This window comes from Xiphophorus hellerii, chromosome 14 (assembly GCF_003331165.1).
Source record: "Xiphophorus hellerii strain 12219 chromosome 14, Xiphophorus_hellerii-4.1, whole genome shotgun sequence".
NCBI lineage: Eukaryota > Metazoa > Chordata > Actinopteri > Cyprinodontiformes > Poeciliidae > Xiphophorus > Xiphophorus hellerii.
Window position 1 is genome coordinate 13,181,092 of NC_045685.1, and position 17,733 is coordinate 13,198,824.

Genomic DNA, 17,733 nt, shown 5'->3' on the forward strand with positions numbered 1-17,733 from the left:
TAACCTTTGAGAATAGCTCTCACTTAAACTGTGCTTTCATGTCCAGGCAAAAACAATAACCTGAAGTTGTTTTGGCAACTTTGTCACAGGTATCAAGCAAAAGTCAATGTTCTAACTTTTTTACCATCACAATGTGAACAAATAGAAGCTAACAATCACTTTTTTCTTAGTCAAATTTCAACTGTGCTTTTGTGCCCACATACAGCTCTAAGCCAAGGTGAGCAGTAAACTTACATTTACTGAGTAACCTTTTGGAAAACAAAAATATACCTTGAGCCTCTTCATTACACTTGAGTAATATATTGATGTAATGCTATTAGTAGATCTTACCCATATTATACTATCATAATATAGTGATAGTTTTAACAAATGTGTAAAAAAACATATATATATATATATTTTATATAAACGCTACATCCTGCAGCTTTAAGATATTAACAGATATTCACTAGAACATGAGAGAGGTTGTGTGTGCAGAGTATTTCATTCATTCAGGTTTGGACTGACAGATGTTCAAATAAACGGTTATTTAATACAGCAGTGACAATTAAACCTTTTACATGTTTACGTATCTGCCATATTTGAGTTAGAGTGGGCTTTTCTGGTGGTATTTTAACTTCAGATGTACTCACTTATTTCTGAACAGTGTGGTGTAGAATTTGTAAGCTAACATTTAGTCATGGCTAACATCAAAGTTAGCCATAAAAGTTAATTGGCTCTACACTCTGAAATCCAGCCCAGTAAAGTAGGTTAAAACGACTACTTTGACAATGAATGTATGGTCTTGCAGGCTAGCTTAGTCCAGGGTTCTGATTAGACTAACATTTTCAAAGTGACGGTTTTCAGTACAAGAGATGAAAAGGCAGGAACTTTATAGCAGCTGTAGTTGCTACCATATGGATGCAAAAGTTTAAATAGGCTATGTTATAGAAATAGTTATCAAAATCATATCACCTCCATTGATGCTGATTTAGTAAATACCAGTACTCTAAAATAAACATTTTGTGTTTATGAGTGTTATCTGACAGCAGAAACACTTAAGGACCCCAAAACCTAATAGGTCTTCATTTACATCAGAAATATTTAGCAACAAAGCCAGGTGTTTTTCATTTAGCTTCCCATAGTTTGCCATAGAAAGTTGAACCACACAATTAAATTAAGAGTAAAGAATTTAATCGTTATTGAAAACATGACAAAATAACAGTGGACCCCGGCATTCGCATGGTTTAGGGACCACAATTGCCTGTGAATAGCAAAAATCCACAAATATTTTAGGCTCCCCCTAAAAATTCTCATAACTGCCTATTTTAATACTTCAAACACCATATAAACACGGTGTCATGATGTAAATCTTAGCTTTTCAGCATACACACACATTTTAAACAATTAGACTCTTAAATCTGTGGGTTGAGCCTGGTCATTGGCTATTTTGGTTCCAGTGTTACTGGAAAGGTCTGTAAAGACATGGAAGGTTGAGTTTAGAGTGGAGAGGATTGATTAGTCTGAAGAGTCCTGATCTCATTCGTGAGAGAGTACATTAAAGGTACTTTGAGTCAAGCCTTCTTGTTCAACATCAGTGCCTTACTTCACTATTGCTCTGCAGAAAGAATGGTCAAATATTCTTCTTGTTAAGGCAAACCAAAAATATACTCTTTAACTAAACTCTATGTAGGGTTTAGTATTTTTTTTTTTATTTGTTGGTGTATTTGAAAGTAGGTACCCTGAGCGAGTTTTCTAAATGCAGGCACTAACAAGAGTCCTGCTTATAGCTGGCTGTGCAGTGAAGTGGTTTTTATACATACAATCATGGCCATACGTTTGGCAGTGACACAAATGTTGGGGTTTGCAGCATTTTAAGTTCAAACTCTTGAGGAGAAAACAATTTTATACAGTAAGTTTTGACTTACTGTGTTGTCCATTTTTATTCATAACTCCTGTTATTTGTTTTTGCATGTTAGATCCGAACTTGTAATGTCAGATTTAGGTTCTCACATTTAGAGCCGTTTCCTAGCCAAAGAAATCAGCATTTCAATCTTCTGACCTTTTAGACTCTTTGTTTTCACTTTGGTCTTGTGATAGTGCTCCAACATGCAGAGAAATACATCGGTCATTACCAAACTGTTTTGTGGTTTGTTAAAGAGATTTCTGTTGGAGGATGTTTTGATCTTGGGTAGAGATGTGGGTAAGTCCACACATGGATTGGATGAGGGTCCTTCAATGTTGGCACATTGCACTTATCGCAGTTCTCACTTCATTTGTTCTCTGGGCAGAATGGATGAAAACATTCTGGTCTAGCAATTCTGGACAATTGTGGCTATCCTCCGACAGAACCTCCTAATGTGAAGTCTTGATAGTTCAGAAAAAAAATTACTGAAGGTGTGCAAGGCCATTTTGAAGGAAGACATCAAGGGTCACCTTTGTCCCTCTCCTTCAAGTAACAAAATTGATCATGAGGTTCAAACAAGATTGTTTCACATCTTCACCTGTACTTACAATGCAACTAAAGTAAATTAGGTTACTGCATCATCTGACTGAGATAGGGTCACAGAGGTCTCTTGTCCAGGTGGGAGAATATTTTTGGGGATCCTAAGACGATCTTGGATCACGGGGGCTCAAGGGGTTCTGGGTCTGCCCCACAGTTTTCTTCCAGTGCAGATCACAAAACATCCAAAGGGAAGATTCCTGGAAGCCTTTCCAAAAGATGCCTGCATCTTCTCAGTACACTCATTTTCATGCGAAGGAGCAGGAACTCCACTCTGACATGCCCCCAGGTAACCAAGTTCCCAACCCTATCTCCAATGGCCAGCCCAGGCATCCAACAGAAGAAGTTAATGTGCAAAACACATTTGCAAGCCACACAAGTAAATGGCTTACTTGTGTAATGCTTTGTCATGTCCACTTCACACTACATTCAGTCATTCACACACTGATGGCGACAAGCTACTGGAGTCGAGGCTGCCATGCGCCGGGATCACCTGACTACCACAGGTGTGGCGTGTGCAACTGGGGATGAGAACCTGCAACATTGTCGATTATGGGATGAACTCTTACTACTGTCATCACTGTCGTCCCAGGATCAATGACACATCCTCGTTGTTTTACATTACTACAACTAGAGACATGACAAAAAGCAGGCACGCTGCATAGATATCTGTAATTTGGATAAAATATGTGGGATGCTTGCTGTAGCAGGGACTCTGTCCATTTATATTTACCCTCTCTCCTTCATCAAACAACCTTCACTCAGCTTTCCTTTCATCATTGCCACCTCTTCCCTCCCTTTCCTAACCTCAGACTCTCTCCACGCCTATGCCTGACTTATCCCTCCTTCCTCCGTCCTCCTCCTCTGCCTTCTTTCCTACTCTTTGACGACAGCAGGATGGAGGACAGGGCATCGACTGTGTGTCTTCTTGTCCTGTCTTTGGCTTTAGGATGGACCGAAGGGCAGAGTCAGACAAACAATACAGACTCAAGGTAAGAGTTCATATCTGTTGATACCATCCTCCTTTTTGTAGCTTATTTTTTTCCCCCAAAATGTTCACAAGTGTGCACAAGTGGCAAGTCATTTTCAAGATCAGGACTGGGAGTCTGGCCCGATTACTTTATTGGGATCAGTGGGAGTGCAGTGGAAATGGAAGTGTTTAGTGTTGGGAGCATGTAACTGACATCCTGTAAACTTGCACAAAAGAAAATGACACATGTTGAAAATGATGTAGTAATTAAACTGGGCACATTCACAGACGCCTCTGGATCTGGTGGCTGCAGCACATTAGCAGAGTTCTTCATCTCTGGAGCTTAGTTTTATGTCGTTGTTTTTTAGAGCTCCAGCAAAACCTGGACTTCCACAAGCACACAGGGTGTAAATTGAACATGAGTAACAAACAAATACCTGTGGGCTGCTGAGCTCCAGAGGGTCTGAAGGGAGGGACTTTAACCACTGGGATAGTACAGCCCACTGTGGTCAAACAGCACCACAGTGGACTCACAACACATTATAAAACAAGAGTGAAAATAGCAGAAATTTCTCAATCTTAACAAATATATATAGCAATAGATTTTACAAGATGACGAACTGCTGGAGAAGTGGATGACTCCATCTGCGCACAGTGGGTGCAGCAAAATTAAAAGCTGGAGCTGGTCGAGCTTTTGATGTGTGTTTATCTGAGTGTGGAGTGGTGGGTGTCACCAGGCTCCATGTGTGAGCAGTCTGTTGCGTCGCAGGTTGAAAGTGCCTATTTGCTGCAGAAAAGTGTGTCTCCTGTCAACTTTTTTTGTGGTGCAGTCTCCACACAGCACACATACAGTATACGTACGGTAAGGCTGCTGGCCTGGTTTGACCACGCGTCAAGTGAAAACACACCACTTCCACCTCCCTCTAGCCTCGAAGAACACAGGCTGCCACTGTTACATACACCAGGCGTATTTAGTGACGTGTGCGTTCAAAATTTTGCCTCCAAACTTTTCAGTACGGCTGATCAGGGAAGATGCATTTCATGGAGTCCACTGCGAAATTTCTCTTTTTTTCAGGACTATGTTCCCCTGCGGAGGTCACCTGGTCACTGACTCTGGCATAGTGGCCAGTGAAGGGTTCCCCAGTTTCTACAAACCCAATAGTAAATGCACCTGGTACATCACTGTGAGTGAATTGCTTTTAATGTTTCTATGTCAAATTTCTTATTATGATTGATGCTCTGTTTCTCATCAAGGATATATTCAAAACTCTTTGAAAAGGTATTTAATGTAAGCAGAGTAGGAGTGACCATTTTCTGTCCTTGAAGACTAGTTGCTGATTGGAGTAATCTTCAAGCCCCTAAAATCTCTAACACCACACCATTCTGAAGACTCAAGAAAATAATGGACACTGGAGACATAAAGAAGAAAGATGTCTAAAGATTGTTGAAAAGTCAAAGTTCTAAAGTCTTGGGGAGATGTCAGGTCTCTGAGGACTCCAGGAGGTGTAGGGATGCTAAAGATTCAATAGCAGATGCTGAAGATGATGATGACTCTGAAAGCGAAGACTGGTAGTGGAGGAGGACACAGTGGAGGGACACCTCTGACCTCTTCTGGGGTTATGCGACGTTGCAAGGGGTTTAGAGGCGACCAAGACGGCTGCTCTGATAGTAATCTTTGAAGAGGATGGATGTAAACTCTTTTTGGATGACATAAAACAAGAAGCTGTGACAAAGATGGTGATGTAGATGATGACTGAGGACAAGGATGCACTGGAGATAGAGAGACAAAGACCCTGCAGGTAAAGTGAAGACTCAGCATGCAATAATGTAGTTGAGGACGTTTCAGGTGACAGGACAGATAAAGATCCTCCAGGTGATGGTGCAGATGGAAGTGATGCTGTTCCCTCACATTCAAACTTTGACTGGCTTTATTTCAATATCTTAGGTCTTCTTGATAGTAGCATATTGTAACTAATAACCAAACAGGCTTGATAACATTTCTGATACATCATAACAGTGAAGAATACCTCTGGGAACGATTGGACATTGTTTCCTCTTTCTCATGTGCTTCCAGTACTCTCAGGGATATTTAACTTGTTTGGACCTGCAGTCCGTCCCGGGTGTGGACACCCACTGCAACCAGAATTTCTCCAACACCCTCAATATGTTATTGGCTCATGGAACCAGAAAAGGCTGTCAGTCATTGCGGTCTTAATGTTGCACATCCTGGTATTTTGTATTCCATAACAAAAATGTGTGTTTTCCTACCACTTAAAACCAGCATGAAGTATGATGTCAAATATATAAATGTACTCGAGCATGTAATAAAAGTCTTATTTTCGACCTCACCTAACACACCAGGTCCCAGAGAGTCATGTGGTCATGCTGTCTTTCCGCCTCTTCGACATGGAAGCTGACCCCACCTGTCGCTACGACTACCTGGATGTCTACAACGGTCACACGCGCCTGGTGCAAAAGCTGGGCCGTTTCTGTGGGACATTCAGGCCAGGCGCACTCCTCTCCACCTCCAACACCATGATGCTGGAGATGGTGTCTGACGACGCCACTGGAGGGAGAGGATTTCTCGCTTCCTTCAATGCAGGGAAGCCACATATGGAAGGTTTGGACGTCTTAGTTTTCAACTGCTCAACTTTAGCAGTTGGAAATTTTTGCCGTTTTATTTGTAATGTGCAAAATTATAATTTGTCTAAAATGTCATCATCTTGAAGGAGCAAAGCCACCACCCCATCAAATCACAATGTGTGCATGCACTTAGCTTGGACTAGAGCATTTCCTGTTTTGACTTCACAGAGGACCAGTTCTGTGGAGGCCGTCTGACCAAACCACAGGGTTCTGTGAAGACGCCCAACTGGCCCAACTCGAATTACCCAGCAGGTATCAGCTGCTCCTGGCACATCACCGTCGAGCCGAGCAATGTAAGCTGACCGTTATACACTAACTAATTACGGTAATGTAACTAACTTGCCTCTTAACTTTGAAGGATTTTTCTTTTTTTCTATCTTGTTTACAAATGGCAGTGCCCCCTGGTGTTCTCTGTGTTATCCAGCAGAAAAGCAATTTTAAAAAATGGACAGATCGAGTCATCTTTGTACTATCAAATGTCCTCATGAACCCCATCGAGACCACAAGGTAGTCATGTTTGCTGTTGATTGGGTGAAACTTAAATCAAGATGAATAAAAATAGTGGAGTTTTGTGTCATTAGCAAGGCTTCTCCACAATTATGCAGGTGTTTAATTTTATGTTTTAATCCAACAATCCTTTGAAGGTGTTTTGGAACACTTGATGTTTCAATTTGTTTAAAGTGGTTTTTATGACTCTTCAGTTACATTGTGCTCTTCATTGACAGTCCCTAAGATAAAGAAAATATTTTTAAAGCAAAGAGAAGACCAAGAATTCGAAGGTTAAAATAAGCTGCCAGTATATTTTCTTTCTGTCACTGAAAAAACATCTATGATTTAACTATGCCTTTTTAAGACTTGTTGATGACAGTGAGTACAGGGAATCTGCTACAGTTCTATAATGCAATGAACTAATGTTACAAGTATGTGTTTACAATTATAAAGTAGAATAACTGATTTGTTGTGGGTAACAAATCATGAGTGTAATTTTCTACAGTTAGGTTTGCTGACTCAGATACAAAAATTGGTCATAATTGCAATAAACTCTCCTGTAGTGTTGATACATTTTCCCCTCAACTGTACAGTCAATGTGGCAGTATTTCTGAAGCTTTCCTTCATTTTAAACACTACAGGGAAAACCCAATTAAGCTCATCCTGTCAGCAACAAGTGTGCAGAAAATGGCTCACTGTTAAAATAAAAGGAAATAACATCCACTAGAGTGATATCATGACAGATGTTAAAGAAATTGTAGACAGCCATATCATGCTAGGAGGTCCTGCCAGCTAACTCACAAAAATCCATAGAGATATTAAAGTCTTGAATTGAAATTTGTTTTATATAAGACCTTGCAAAAGGATTAATGCCCCTTGAACGTTACGGTGATCTTAAAGTAGGGTTACGTTATTAAATAATGTTCCAAGCAGAACTGTTGTTTGCAACATGGCAAAAGCGTTGTATGGAAACACAACAAACATTTGAAAAAAAAAAAGCTCTGCTCTGAGACTAAAATGAAGGATTTTGTTCCATATACTAACTGATAAGTTCTGGAGGTCCTTAAACACACCATCTCCACTGTCAGATATGGGTTGCCAGCGTCATGCTTCTCTTGAGTGGGCACAGGAAAGCTGGTGAGAGTTAATCAGACATGGAGCTAAATGGACAAAAGGCAGGCCTATTGTGGAATATAACCTAAGGCTGAATGTCCCAGTCAAAGTCCTAAATCAATTTGAAAATCAGTGGTAAGACATGAAACTGTGTGTTCACAGATGCTCTACCTCTAATCTGACTGAGCTTGAGTTGTTTTGCATAGAAGAGTGGACAAAATGTACTTTTCTGTGGATGTTTCTACTTCAAATATGTACACTGCTACTACAGAGTTCAGTGACACAGATCCACTGTAAAATGTCTAAGACCAGGGTGCTCAAGTCCAGTCCTCGAGAGCTACCATCCTGCAACTTTCAGATGCTTCCCTGGTCCAACACACCTGAAGCAAATGAATGGCTGGTTAGCAGGTCTGTTCAGAGCTGATCCTGATCCGTTGGAGTACGGATGCATCTAAACGTTGCAGGACGGTTGCTCTCGAGGGCTGGACTTGAGCACCCCTGGTCTAAGACCTAATGCACCTAAAAGGTTCATTTTAAGCATTGAAATTGTTCAGTGACAATTTTTTAATCTCATGCAGCAACTTAAATGTTAGTTGGACTTTACATACAGCTGGATATGCTGTGCGAAGTGGGCTGTTGTTGCAAGAGAAAGTTTAAAGAAATGAGTAAACTGGCCCATCAATAGGAAACATAGTTACTAATTGCCATTGACTAACATATGGATGTGTTTGTGAAACATGGGAACGGGAAAAGTGTGACAGTGGCTCTGGTAATGAAGGTTAAATGAAAGAGTTCATTGAGTTCCTGCAGGTGTGTTCATGCGAGCCAAGAGATTGACCTTAAGGAAATGGGGGAGGGGGTAACCAAGGGCGACAGAAAGAGCTAAAAGCCCCTCTGTATTTCCCCTCTCCTCCAAGTCCACCTCTCTGTGGCTGTACTGTACTCATTTCATGAAAACCAGGAAGGAATAAACATTCCTGCGTCATTCCCTGTCATAAAGTTTGGGAAGTTTTAGTTTGTGTTGCCGTCTGTCTTCCAGGTGATTGAAGTGAAGTTTGAGAAGCTGGACTTGGAGTCTGATTTGTACTGTCGCTACGACTATGTGGCATTGTTTAATGGAGGAGAGACCGATGACTCGAGGAGGATTGGGAAATTCTGCGGAGATAGAGCGCCGGCGTGAGAATTTTGCTAAGAAATTACTTTTAAAATTAACAAATTTCAACTAACGCATTTTTGAGGTTTCAATGACATTTTCTCAACCTTTATGTAGAACTATAGTGACAAATGGCAACGAGCTCCTTGTCCAGTTTGTGTCGGATCTCAGTGTGACCTCAGATGGGTTCATGGCACATTACTCCAGTGTGCCCCATGAGTCCCGCACACCCACAGCTGGAGGTGACTTCATCTACAGACTTCAGCCACCTTCCAGGCCCCAGAAACCAACCTCAAAGCCAAGGAAACCCGCCAAACCAACACCTAAACTGACCACCAAACCCGCTTTAAGATCAACTCCTAAACCATCTGTAAAGCCAAAACCTAAACCAACGAAAAAGCCTTTGATAAAACCAATTAAACCCATTTTGAAACCTTCTCTCAAAACAACACCAAGACCAACGACTAGACCTGTCCAACCAACGACTAAACCTGTCCAACCAACTACTAAACCTATCATACCAACATCTAAACCAACTACAAAACCACCTGTTAAACCACGACCTGGGATCCGTCTTAAACCAACACCCAAACCCCCCAAAAAACCGTTTTCAAGGACTCCTCTGGTAAAGAAACCCCCATTCCGCAAACCTACTCCCAAGCCTGCAGTCAAGTCAACTTCTAAACCAAAACCAGTGAAACCCACACCTAAGTTGCCCATAAGAAAACCCACAGCTAAACCTGGGGATAAAAATTCACTTAAAACCAAAATAGTTAAGCCAACACTCAAGCCTAGAATCCTGGCCAAACCCTCACGGAAACCTTGGGTGAAACCTAAGCCCACCATGAAACCTCGAGTCAAACCTATGAAGCCAACCCCAAAGATTGGATTGAAACCAACAGTGAAGCCAAAGATAAAGCCCAAAACAACAACAGCTAAACCAGAACTGAGCAGGACTGTGACCAAAAAGCCTGCTGTCAATATGACGGGTGAGTGAAATGGAGCTGTACTTTGTATCTGTATCAGTAAGGATGCTACTTAATGTATTTCTTGTTTGAATGTGTGTTTGTGTGAACATTTCCTGCAGCTTCACCTCTCAACCCACTGTGTACTCAACCCTGCGCGAGGATAGGGACTCTCCATTCCAACTTCTGCCCACATGACTTTGGTGAGGAGTAACTCAAGCTCCTTCGTAAAACATCTTTTTACTGGCTTAAAAAAGCACTAGGACACCCTTTAAACTACCAGGTTCTTCACTAAGACATATTGATGTTTAACCTCTTTTATATCTATGGACATTTCATTTAATTGTACTTTAAAAATTAAACTTGTAAGGCTCATTCAACAAAATCCATCTACAGAAATGTGTTTTCTACCAGGGAAAATAATGAGGACACTCTTTGCTCTTAAAGCTAGTAACATCAACAAGAAAAAAGACCTCTAGGAATCCAGACTGTTCTAAAAAATTACACGAAAGATAGACTTTTTAGAAGCCAACACTAAAGAAATCAGGGATGGTATGGAAGATTTTACTTCATTCTGTACCTCTCAAAAAAAAAAATTTCCTCTGTAAAAAATTGATTATAGGTTGTAAGTTACCATTTTATAACCTAGAAATGGAAATAAATATCCCAATTCAGAAAGGTTATTGCTTAGCAACCACATCTGTCTACTTTAAAGTCTTAGCCATTTCTATTTTTCCTCTAACACTTTGTTCACCCGTCCAGTGATTACAGGGAAGGTGACTTCTCTGAGTCCTGATCCAAGCGGCTCAGCAACTTTGGAAGTGTTTCTGATCAAAGCCTATAAGGCAGGGAGCCTCAAGATCAACAAATCAGGACCCATCAAGTCAATCACGCTGAACTCCGCCTGCAAGAAATGCCCGGGGATTATCAAAGGTACAACACAGAGCTATGCATTCACCATCTTTTCTTTGTATTTGTATTTCATACGACATAAGAGGAGCTGTTGTTTGGTTAAAAAGTGGCGAGCATTGTTAGATGTTTTTGCTAAATGGCGTTGATTTAGTCTTTTTACAGCATCTTGTGTCCCAAGAACACATTAAACCAAGGTTTGCTTTTAAGTCTCAAATATCATTAAGTTAAGGTGTTTACCTGATAATAGTCAATAAAGTGAGAAAAATAGTGAATCAATTTATTGACATGTTTTCAGTATAGGGCCAGAAAAGAATTATTCAGGAAGTTCAATGAGTTTCTGACAAGTCATTAGTTGAAGTCTCTGGTAAGATGTTTGCCCTATTTATTCAAACTGAGGTTATTCAGCAAAGTAAGATATTTAATCTTAATGCCTACTCCAACAAACCCCAGTTCAATAATCTAAACTTTCCTTGTAAAATCTTTTAAATGTAAAAAATAAAATAAAATGCATTGGGATTGCTGCATTGTTCGGGGTATTTCCCAGGTCTTCATAAAGGCTGGAATAATGTCAGTCTTTACAGACTTGTTCAAGTTTTACATTAGCAAGTGTAAACGAGATTTGAATATAAAAAATATGCAATTTTGGACTAAAAACATGTTAAAGAGTGTTAAAACAGAGTAAGGAAATGAGAATCATGTCAGCAAAGTACACAAATCACAAGTGTGATCATTTGCTTCTTGAATGTTGCCTCCTTCTGTTCCGTGTACCTTTAAATCAGCAAGACATCATAAAAAGAAAGAGAACAAAAATAAATTCTTGAGCCGTTTCTAAAATATACGGTCCATAATTTAGCCAACTACGCCCTATGTTTTGGTGTAAAAAGCCCAGAAATGTTGTCACAGTTGCACATTTTTTTGTCTTGGTTTTTTTCTGCCCTTCAGGTCGGAACTACGTGCTGATGGGGACGGTTGACGCCCAGGGCATCGGCCAGCTGAGCCCGTCCAACTTCGCTCTGATTTATCAACCTGCGCACGCCAAGTCGCTGGAAATCCTTTCCCGCAAATCGTGCTAATGTCACCGTCTCAGCCACCAGTCAGATCCACAGCAGAGAAATACATCTTGCAAAGATTGGCAGAAGTTTTAATAATAACATCCTCCAAAGCTTTAACATATTTCTACTAATGGAAGGCTGTCACGTTTTAAATATTCACCGTTATTTTCACCTTGTATTTTGTATGTAAATTATGTATTAATGAAATTAATTAATTTCTATGTTAAGGGATACAAAATAAACAGTTGTTGGGATATTTCAGATGTTTCTGATGTTGAAGTCTTATTTAACAGATGAAATGAGAAAAATGGCTCATGTTTAATAAAAGTTAGCAGTAGAGTTCATTTTAGAAAGTTTGTGGCATTTACGTAGTTTTATTTGGAGTAAGTCCTCTTTGCAAAACAAAAGCATTTTTTTGCTATATAATAGAGAAGAAGGGTTACAATGACAGAGGTTTGTGTGTTTTTTCCCCTTTTGTTTAAAATAGTTGATCTTTAGTGAACCCGGGATTGTTCCACTGAGACTAGAGGAGACCTGAAGGTCAACTGTGGGACTTTATATAGATATCTGTGTCTTTTCAAATCAAATCTAATCATCTGAATTTACCACAGGTGGAGCCCAATGAAGCTGAAGAAACATCCCAAAGATGATCAGAGGAAACGTCTGCAATTTGAGCTTTTAGAATTTTGAAAATCGTTTAATACAATTTAGAACAAGGCCGTAACGTAAAACATGGAAAAATTGAAGCGCTGTGTTTAGGATGCACTGCAAAGTTTCTATTGAATGTTTTTTTTTTTCTTCCTCTGACTTCATTCAGTGAAACTGAAACCAGCCGGTCTTCTCTCTATAACAACTTCCACTCTGAAGAGTGTTGTCATCAGGGTGACTTGCTATCACTTATGTCAGATGTGTCAACTCTGTTCATCTTATGTCTCTGTGTACCTTTACCTTACTAATTAAGCCTGCAAATGTCAAACATAAAAGCTAAATAAGCTGTCAAACACTGAAGAAAAAACCCCATTATATACCTATTTAACTTCACATTTTAAATGTGCTAGAGAATATATTTGACAATATAGCTGAAAAATAAGATTTGACGCTTGTTTCAATATAGATGTCGGCGCAAAATAAATGAGCACAAGCAGTAAACTAAAAGAGATCTTTTATGATTTCCTCTTGGTCCTTGTGAAAACCTAAAGATGTAAACACCCCACCAAACATATCTTTCAGCACCGCAGTCCAAATAAACAGAATACATTCATTCATTGATTCACAGTGATAGACAAAATACAGCAAAAAGAACAAAGACGCATACAGCCGGTGTAAAAACGCATGTCGCCCGACAGCAAAGCGTAGAGATTCAACAGCCATAAAAAAAAATAAAAGTCACTGAACTGAATATTTATTCTCCTTTTTAAACTTATATTATTATAATATAATAATATTGACAAGCATCCCAGCTCCAGTTTTCTCTGCGGTCTCTCTCAGGCCTGCTGGTTGGCGTCGTCGTCGGAGTCGGCCCGGCCCCACAGGAACAAGCAGAAGAGGACGCAGCAGCCGGTGAGCACGAACAGAATCACCAGGATGTAGACCAGCGTGGTGTTCCAGAAGGCGAACAGGTAGAGCGTCTTGTTACAGTAGCGCGACACATCGGTAGCGTTCTTGTTGTACTCGGGCTGATAAATAGAGTAGATCCAAATGTTGCCTGTCAAAAATGGGAAAGAAATGTGAGCATAAAAGTATTGTGATAGTTTTAAACCTCCCATGTGAAGAAGTGTCAAGCTAGCTAGGTTAACCACAGAAAGTCAGCCGTGAGTGTCAAGCGGATAAAAAAATAATAATAATCAGTACAAGTCCAGCTGTTTTACGAAAGCCTCAGAGATTTGATAAAGATTTATGATCAAATAGCTTCATGAAAACCATGTTTAATGCTTGTAATCTGAAAGTTTAGCTGGTGCCATTTAATGAACAAATAAAAAGTAATAATTTGAATATTTGTATGCATTGCACAGAGAGGGAATGAAAAATGCTAAAACCCCTGAAGAACTATTGATCACTATAAAAACGGTGAGCTGCAGCGTTCACAGGACTGACAGACTGAGCCTGCGATTTCAGTCACAAGAAAACATCAGCGGTGGATGGTGCCAGTAAATAAATAAATAAATAAAAAAAACATTATAGGGCGCCATCTAGTGGTCAATGTTCATAATTACAAGAGGTTCCACTCTTGTAACCTCTTGTTACAAGAGTAACAAGAGGTTACTCTTGTAACTCTTGTAACAAGAGTTACAGTAGACATGATGGCAAATTTATTATTAAAATTATTTTGAAAAAATAATTCAAATTAAGTTGTTCCAAAACTAAAAGTTAACCTGGGTATCAGTGTGTTAAGGAAGCAAGGAAGGATTTTGCTTAAGGATGTACAAATATATATATATATATATATATACTGTATATATATATATATATATATATATATATAAAAACCCAACAATAATTCAACTGTGACATCATATATTTTAAATTTAGTCAATTTAAACTAGTGGAAAACTAAAATGACGACAGGTGGCTGAAATGTGACTTAAACTAAATTAAAATTTGCTGTTACAATAATCACTGAGCAACCAGCTTCTCTGGTGTTAACCCGCCAAGGAGTTGCCAGACGACCAGTAACATTATTTCTGTCCTTTTGGGTTCGACACACTGCATCTACAAATAACAAAAGCTGCTCACCCGAAATGAACCAGCAGAAGAGGAACAAGGACACCAGCGAGTTCCAGACGGTGACAACGTGGCCCGCCGTTGTTCGCGGTGTATCTTTGGTGGAGCGTGTGCCGGGGAGGCAAGACAGGAGGTTGAGAACTATGGTGAAGACCCCCGACACGATCAGGTAGATGGGGATCTTCTCCTGGACTGGACACTCGTTGAGGTATACTGCCCCTAGTGGACAAAGGAAAAGCTGTTCTTTTAGGAAGCACAGTGAAGCAACACGACGACACCGACAGGAAGACGCACAACCGCTCACCGACTGCAATGTAGGCAATGGGCATGATGCCGACAATCACCTTTGAGACTCCTGCAAGAAGAACCAAAACGTGGACTGTCAATTTTCAGGTCAGAACAGAAACCATTGAGCTCTCAGAAAAGAGGATCTCACCCAGTACAGCCGGATGGGGGTCTTTGATGGCATTCATTTTCAAGGATGGTGACGCTAACCTGCAGAGGTCAACAAGGAATTGTGACGCTGATGGATATATTCATCCGTTACCAAAACAAACCTGACAACTCAGATAATACAATCCACCTGAACAAGAATAATAATAATAAAAAAAAAACTAACAAAAAAAAAACACGCTGACCTTTAAACACCACAGTATGGTCGTTAACAGGTTGTAAAAATCCGTGCATGTCTTTGCTACTTTTGTAGGATTTTATAATCAGTGGGACTTTTATCTATTTGTTGCTCAGGAGAAAAAACTTGGGCGGATGTGCTACACTATGCCAGGATGGCAAGACAACAGCAATGACCTCAGAGAAGGAAATGTTGGAGACTATTAATCAGGTAATGGTTACAGGTTCGTTTCTTGCGACATGTCTGTACAAACACCCCTTCAAAACGGTCAAATAGTGCAGTGGATTGTTGCGCATTTCATAAGATGAAATGATGATGCAAGCATGAAATTCCGTACACGTAACCTTCAAGGTCCGCTCTTTTTTTAGAAACATACCGCTTGGAATGCAGTATGTTTCAAAGTTCAAGATGGCGATCATTTTTGAAGATGGCTGCAGAGCCCGACTAATGTGGCAAAGCTATCTAATTATCTGACCCCAAAAATGTGATGAAAAAGTTAATTTGTCTAGCTTGATATATTGCAAAATTGTCCTTAATGGCTGCCATCTTGGATATCATCATAAAGTCTAACATGAAACTACTTTAGACAAAATAAGTTTAAGATCAGTGATCAGCGGACCTGATAAAGAAGGCAGGTGAGTAAGGCTGCAACAACTCAGAGAGATAAGACTGGGGAAGCCCATGCAGGGCTTTAAAAGCAAACAAAGGTGCTGTCGAGGGGTGTGTCACACAGATGGTGATTGACAGCGCTTAGACCCGCCTCCTGGCTCTGACTGGTTGTTTCTAGATGGCACTGATAGCAGGCAAAGGAGCTCTATTTTTTTCCCCATGGATTATCTGTCTCATACTAAAATGTCACAACTTAGTTTGAATAAATGTGTTCTTTTTATATAAAAGTTACACACTGCAGCTTTACACAGAACAATAATCCCAAACTCAGCAGCTAAGTTTACAACAGAATCTGTGGAAAAACAAAGACTCTAGGTACTGCAATTATCCAATCAAAATGCAGACCTGAATCTGATTGACAGAGTTCTTGATGCCAACGTCAAAGAACTGAAATATAGTTATAAAGAGGAGTGGATCAAAATTCCTCCACAATGCTGTGAGAGATCAATAAACGTAAACAGAGAACACAGCTGAGCCGATAGAAACGCATTGATGCAATGTATTGAATTACAGATGCTACACACATTTCTCCATTTCGGCTTCACTTTTGGCAGAGTGGTCTGTTGGGTGCTTTGTACACTTGAGGTTAGATTGGACTCTTTGCAATTGTGGTAAAGGTAAAATAATTGTTAATGCAATATATTAAACCCAAGAACTGAATAAAAATACCTGCGTGTGGATTGTTTCCCTCGTATTATCAAATAATTGCCAATCAGGCAATTGCATAAGCATTTTTACTGGCAAAAGCTAAACTGCTGGAAGTGATTGCTTGGGTTGATGTGCTCTGCAGAGGATTTAGAATTTTAAAAATGTCCACATCCAATTAAAAACATTTCACAAAGCAATGTTGTTCTTGTACATTTTGGATACCTTCCAAACGATGCATCGAAATGTACTCCATGAATCACATGGGACAGACGGCTAAAAGAAAGGTTACAATTAAAGCAACAGGAGTCTACAATTTAGTTAAGAGCTCATATTTGCAAGAAATGAAGTTGGATACATTACCCACAATGCAAGTCAGACCAACTCTCTTAAATAGCAAAAACAATATTTTTTTTCTGCCCTCACATGAAAACTTTGCAAATAAAAGTTAAAAACAAACAAAAAAATTATTTCAATTGACGTCACAACTTAGGAAACTCTCATTTGGTTCCTGCTACACACAAATAACTTTTCCAACACTATTTAAAAACCTTCAAGTGCAGATTACGTTTGACCATTATTATTTACTCTTCAAAAATAATAATAATAATAAAAAAGTTCTTCCTCTGGTATCAAAATTACAACCATGGCAGTGCAATAATAGTGTTTAGTCAGACTGCATTCCCATAACCAGTCTGACTGGAAAACGAAGATCATAACACAAGAACAAGCACAGAACAACGGCGAGTGGAGGGAGCGTGGGAGCCCAGATCAGCCTGATCCAATTTATCTTTATCTTTGACAGTAAGCAGCAACATGTGGAAAGAAATCAACTACGTAGAAGGGAATGAAAACTGATATTTGTTCAGTTTCGTGGCTCAGATTTAAAAGAGCGCACAGAAACGAGCGCAGAGCTCCTCAAACTTCGGCCTCGCCTCTCACTCTTTGGCACGCTGTGGGAAAGAGTCGGCTGCCAGCCAGAACTCACACCGCCTCCCACGCCCCGAAAACGGCCTCTGTTGTCAGCGTTCAGCCGCGGAAAGTCTCCGCTCAGAGTTACCCCGTAAGGAAATCGCGGGAAGGACGTAAACTTACCTGCAGTTCAGTCAGAGTTTTGGTTTCTCCTGGGTCGCCTGTGTGCCGACAGCCGCTCCTTTAAGCGCGGTAGCTGACGGAGCAACCTCCTAGTAACGGGAGCGCGCCTGCATGCGCGGTCACGCAGGGCAGCAACTCCTAGCCATGCAGCTCGGAGCTACTTTGTTTCCTGCTTCCCATTAAAATTAAAATG

General features: G+C 40.1%; 2 protein-coding genes across 2 annotated transcripts; one reads left to right on the forward strand and one right to left on the reverse strand.

Moving 5' to 3' along the window:
• The first annotated feature begins 3,342 nt into the window (after nucleotides 1-3,342).
• pcolceb (procollagen C-endopeptidase enhancer b) lies at nucleotides 3,343-12,040 on the forward strand. Its single transcript, XM_032583532.1, has 9 exons — nucleotides 3,343-3,474; nucleotides 4,528-4,636; nucleotides 5,814-6,072; nucleotides 6,264-6,388; nucleotides 8,737-8,873; nucleotides 8,968-9,839; nucleotides 9,938-10,018; nucleotides 10,578-10,748; nucleotides 11,670-12,040. The coding sequence occupies exons 1-9, from the start codon at nucleotides 3,380-3,382 to the stop codon at nucleotides 11,798-11,800; spliced, it is 1,980 nt and encodes a 659-aa protein (XP_032439423.1). The 5' UTR covers nucleotides 3,343-3,379; the 3' UTR covers nucleotides 11,801-12,040.
• A 280-nt stretch (nucleotides 12,041-12,320) lies between these two features.
• LOC116732926 (transmembrane protein 272) lies at nucleotides 12,321-17,690 on the reverse strand. Its single transcript, XM_032583533.1, has 5 exons — nucleotides 17,541-17,690; nucleotides 14,937-14,995; nucleotides 14,805-14,855; nucleotides 14,513-14,719; nucleotides 12,321-13,484 (listed from the first exon to the last, which is right to left on the reverse strand). The coding sequence occupies exons 2-5, from the start codon at nucleotides 14,971-14,973 to the stop codon at nucleotides 13,264-13,266; spliced, it is 516 nt and encodes a 171-aa protein (XP_032439424.1). The 5' UTR covers nucleotides 14,974-14,995; nucleotides 17,541-17,690; the 3' UTR covers nucleotides 12,321-13,263.
• Nucleotides 17,691-17,733: the final 43 nt, after the last annotated feature.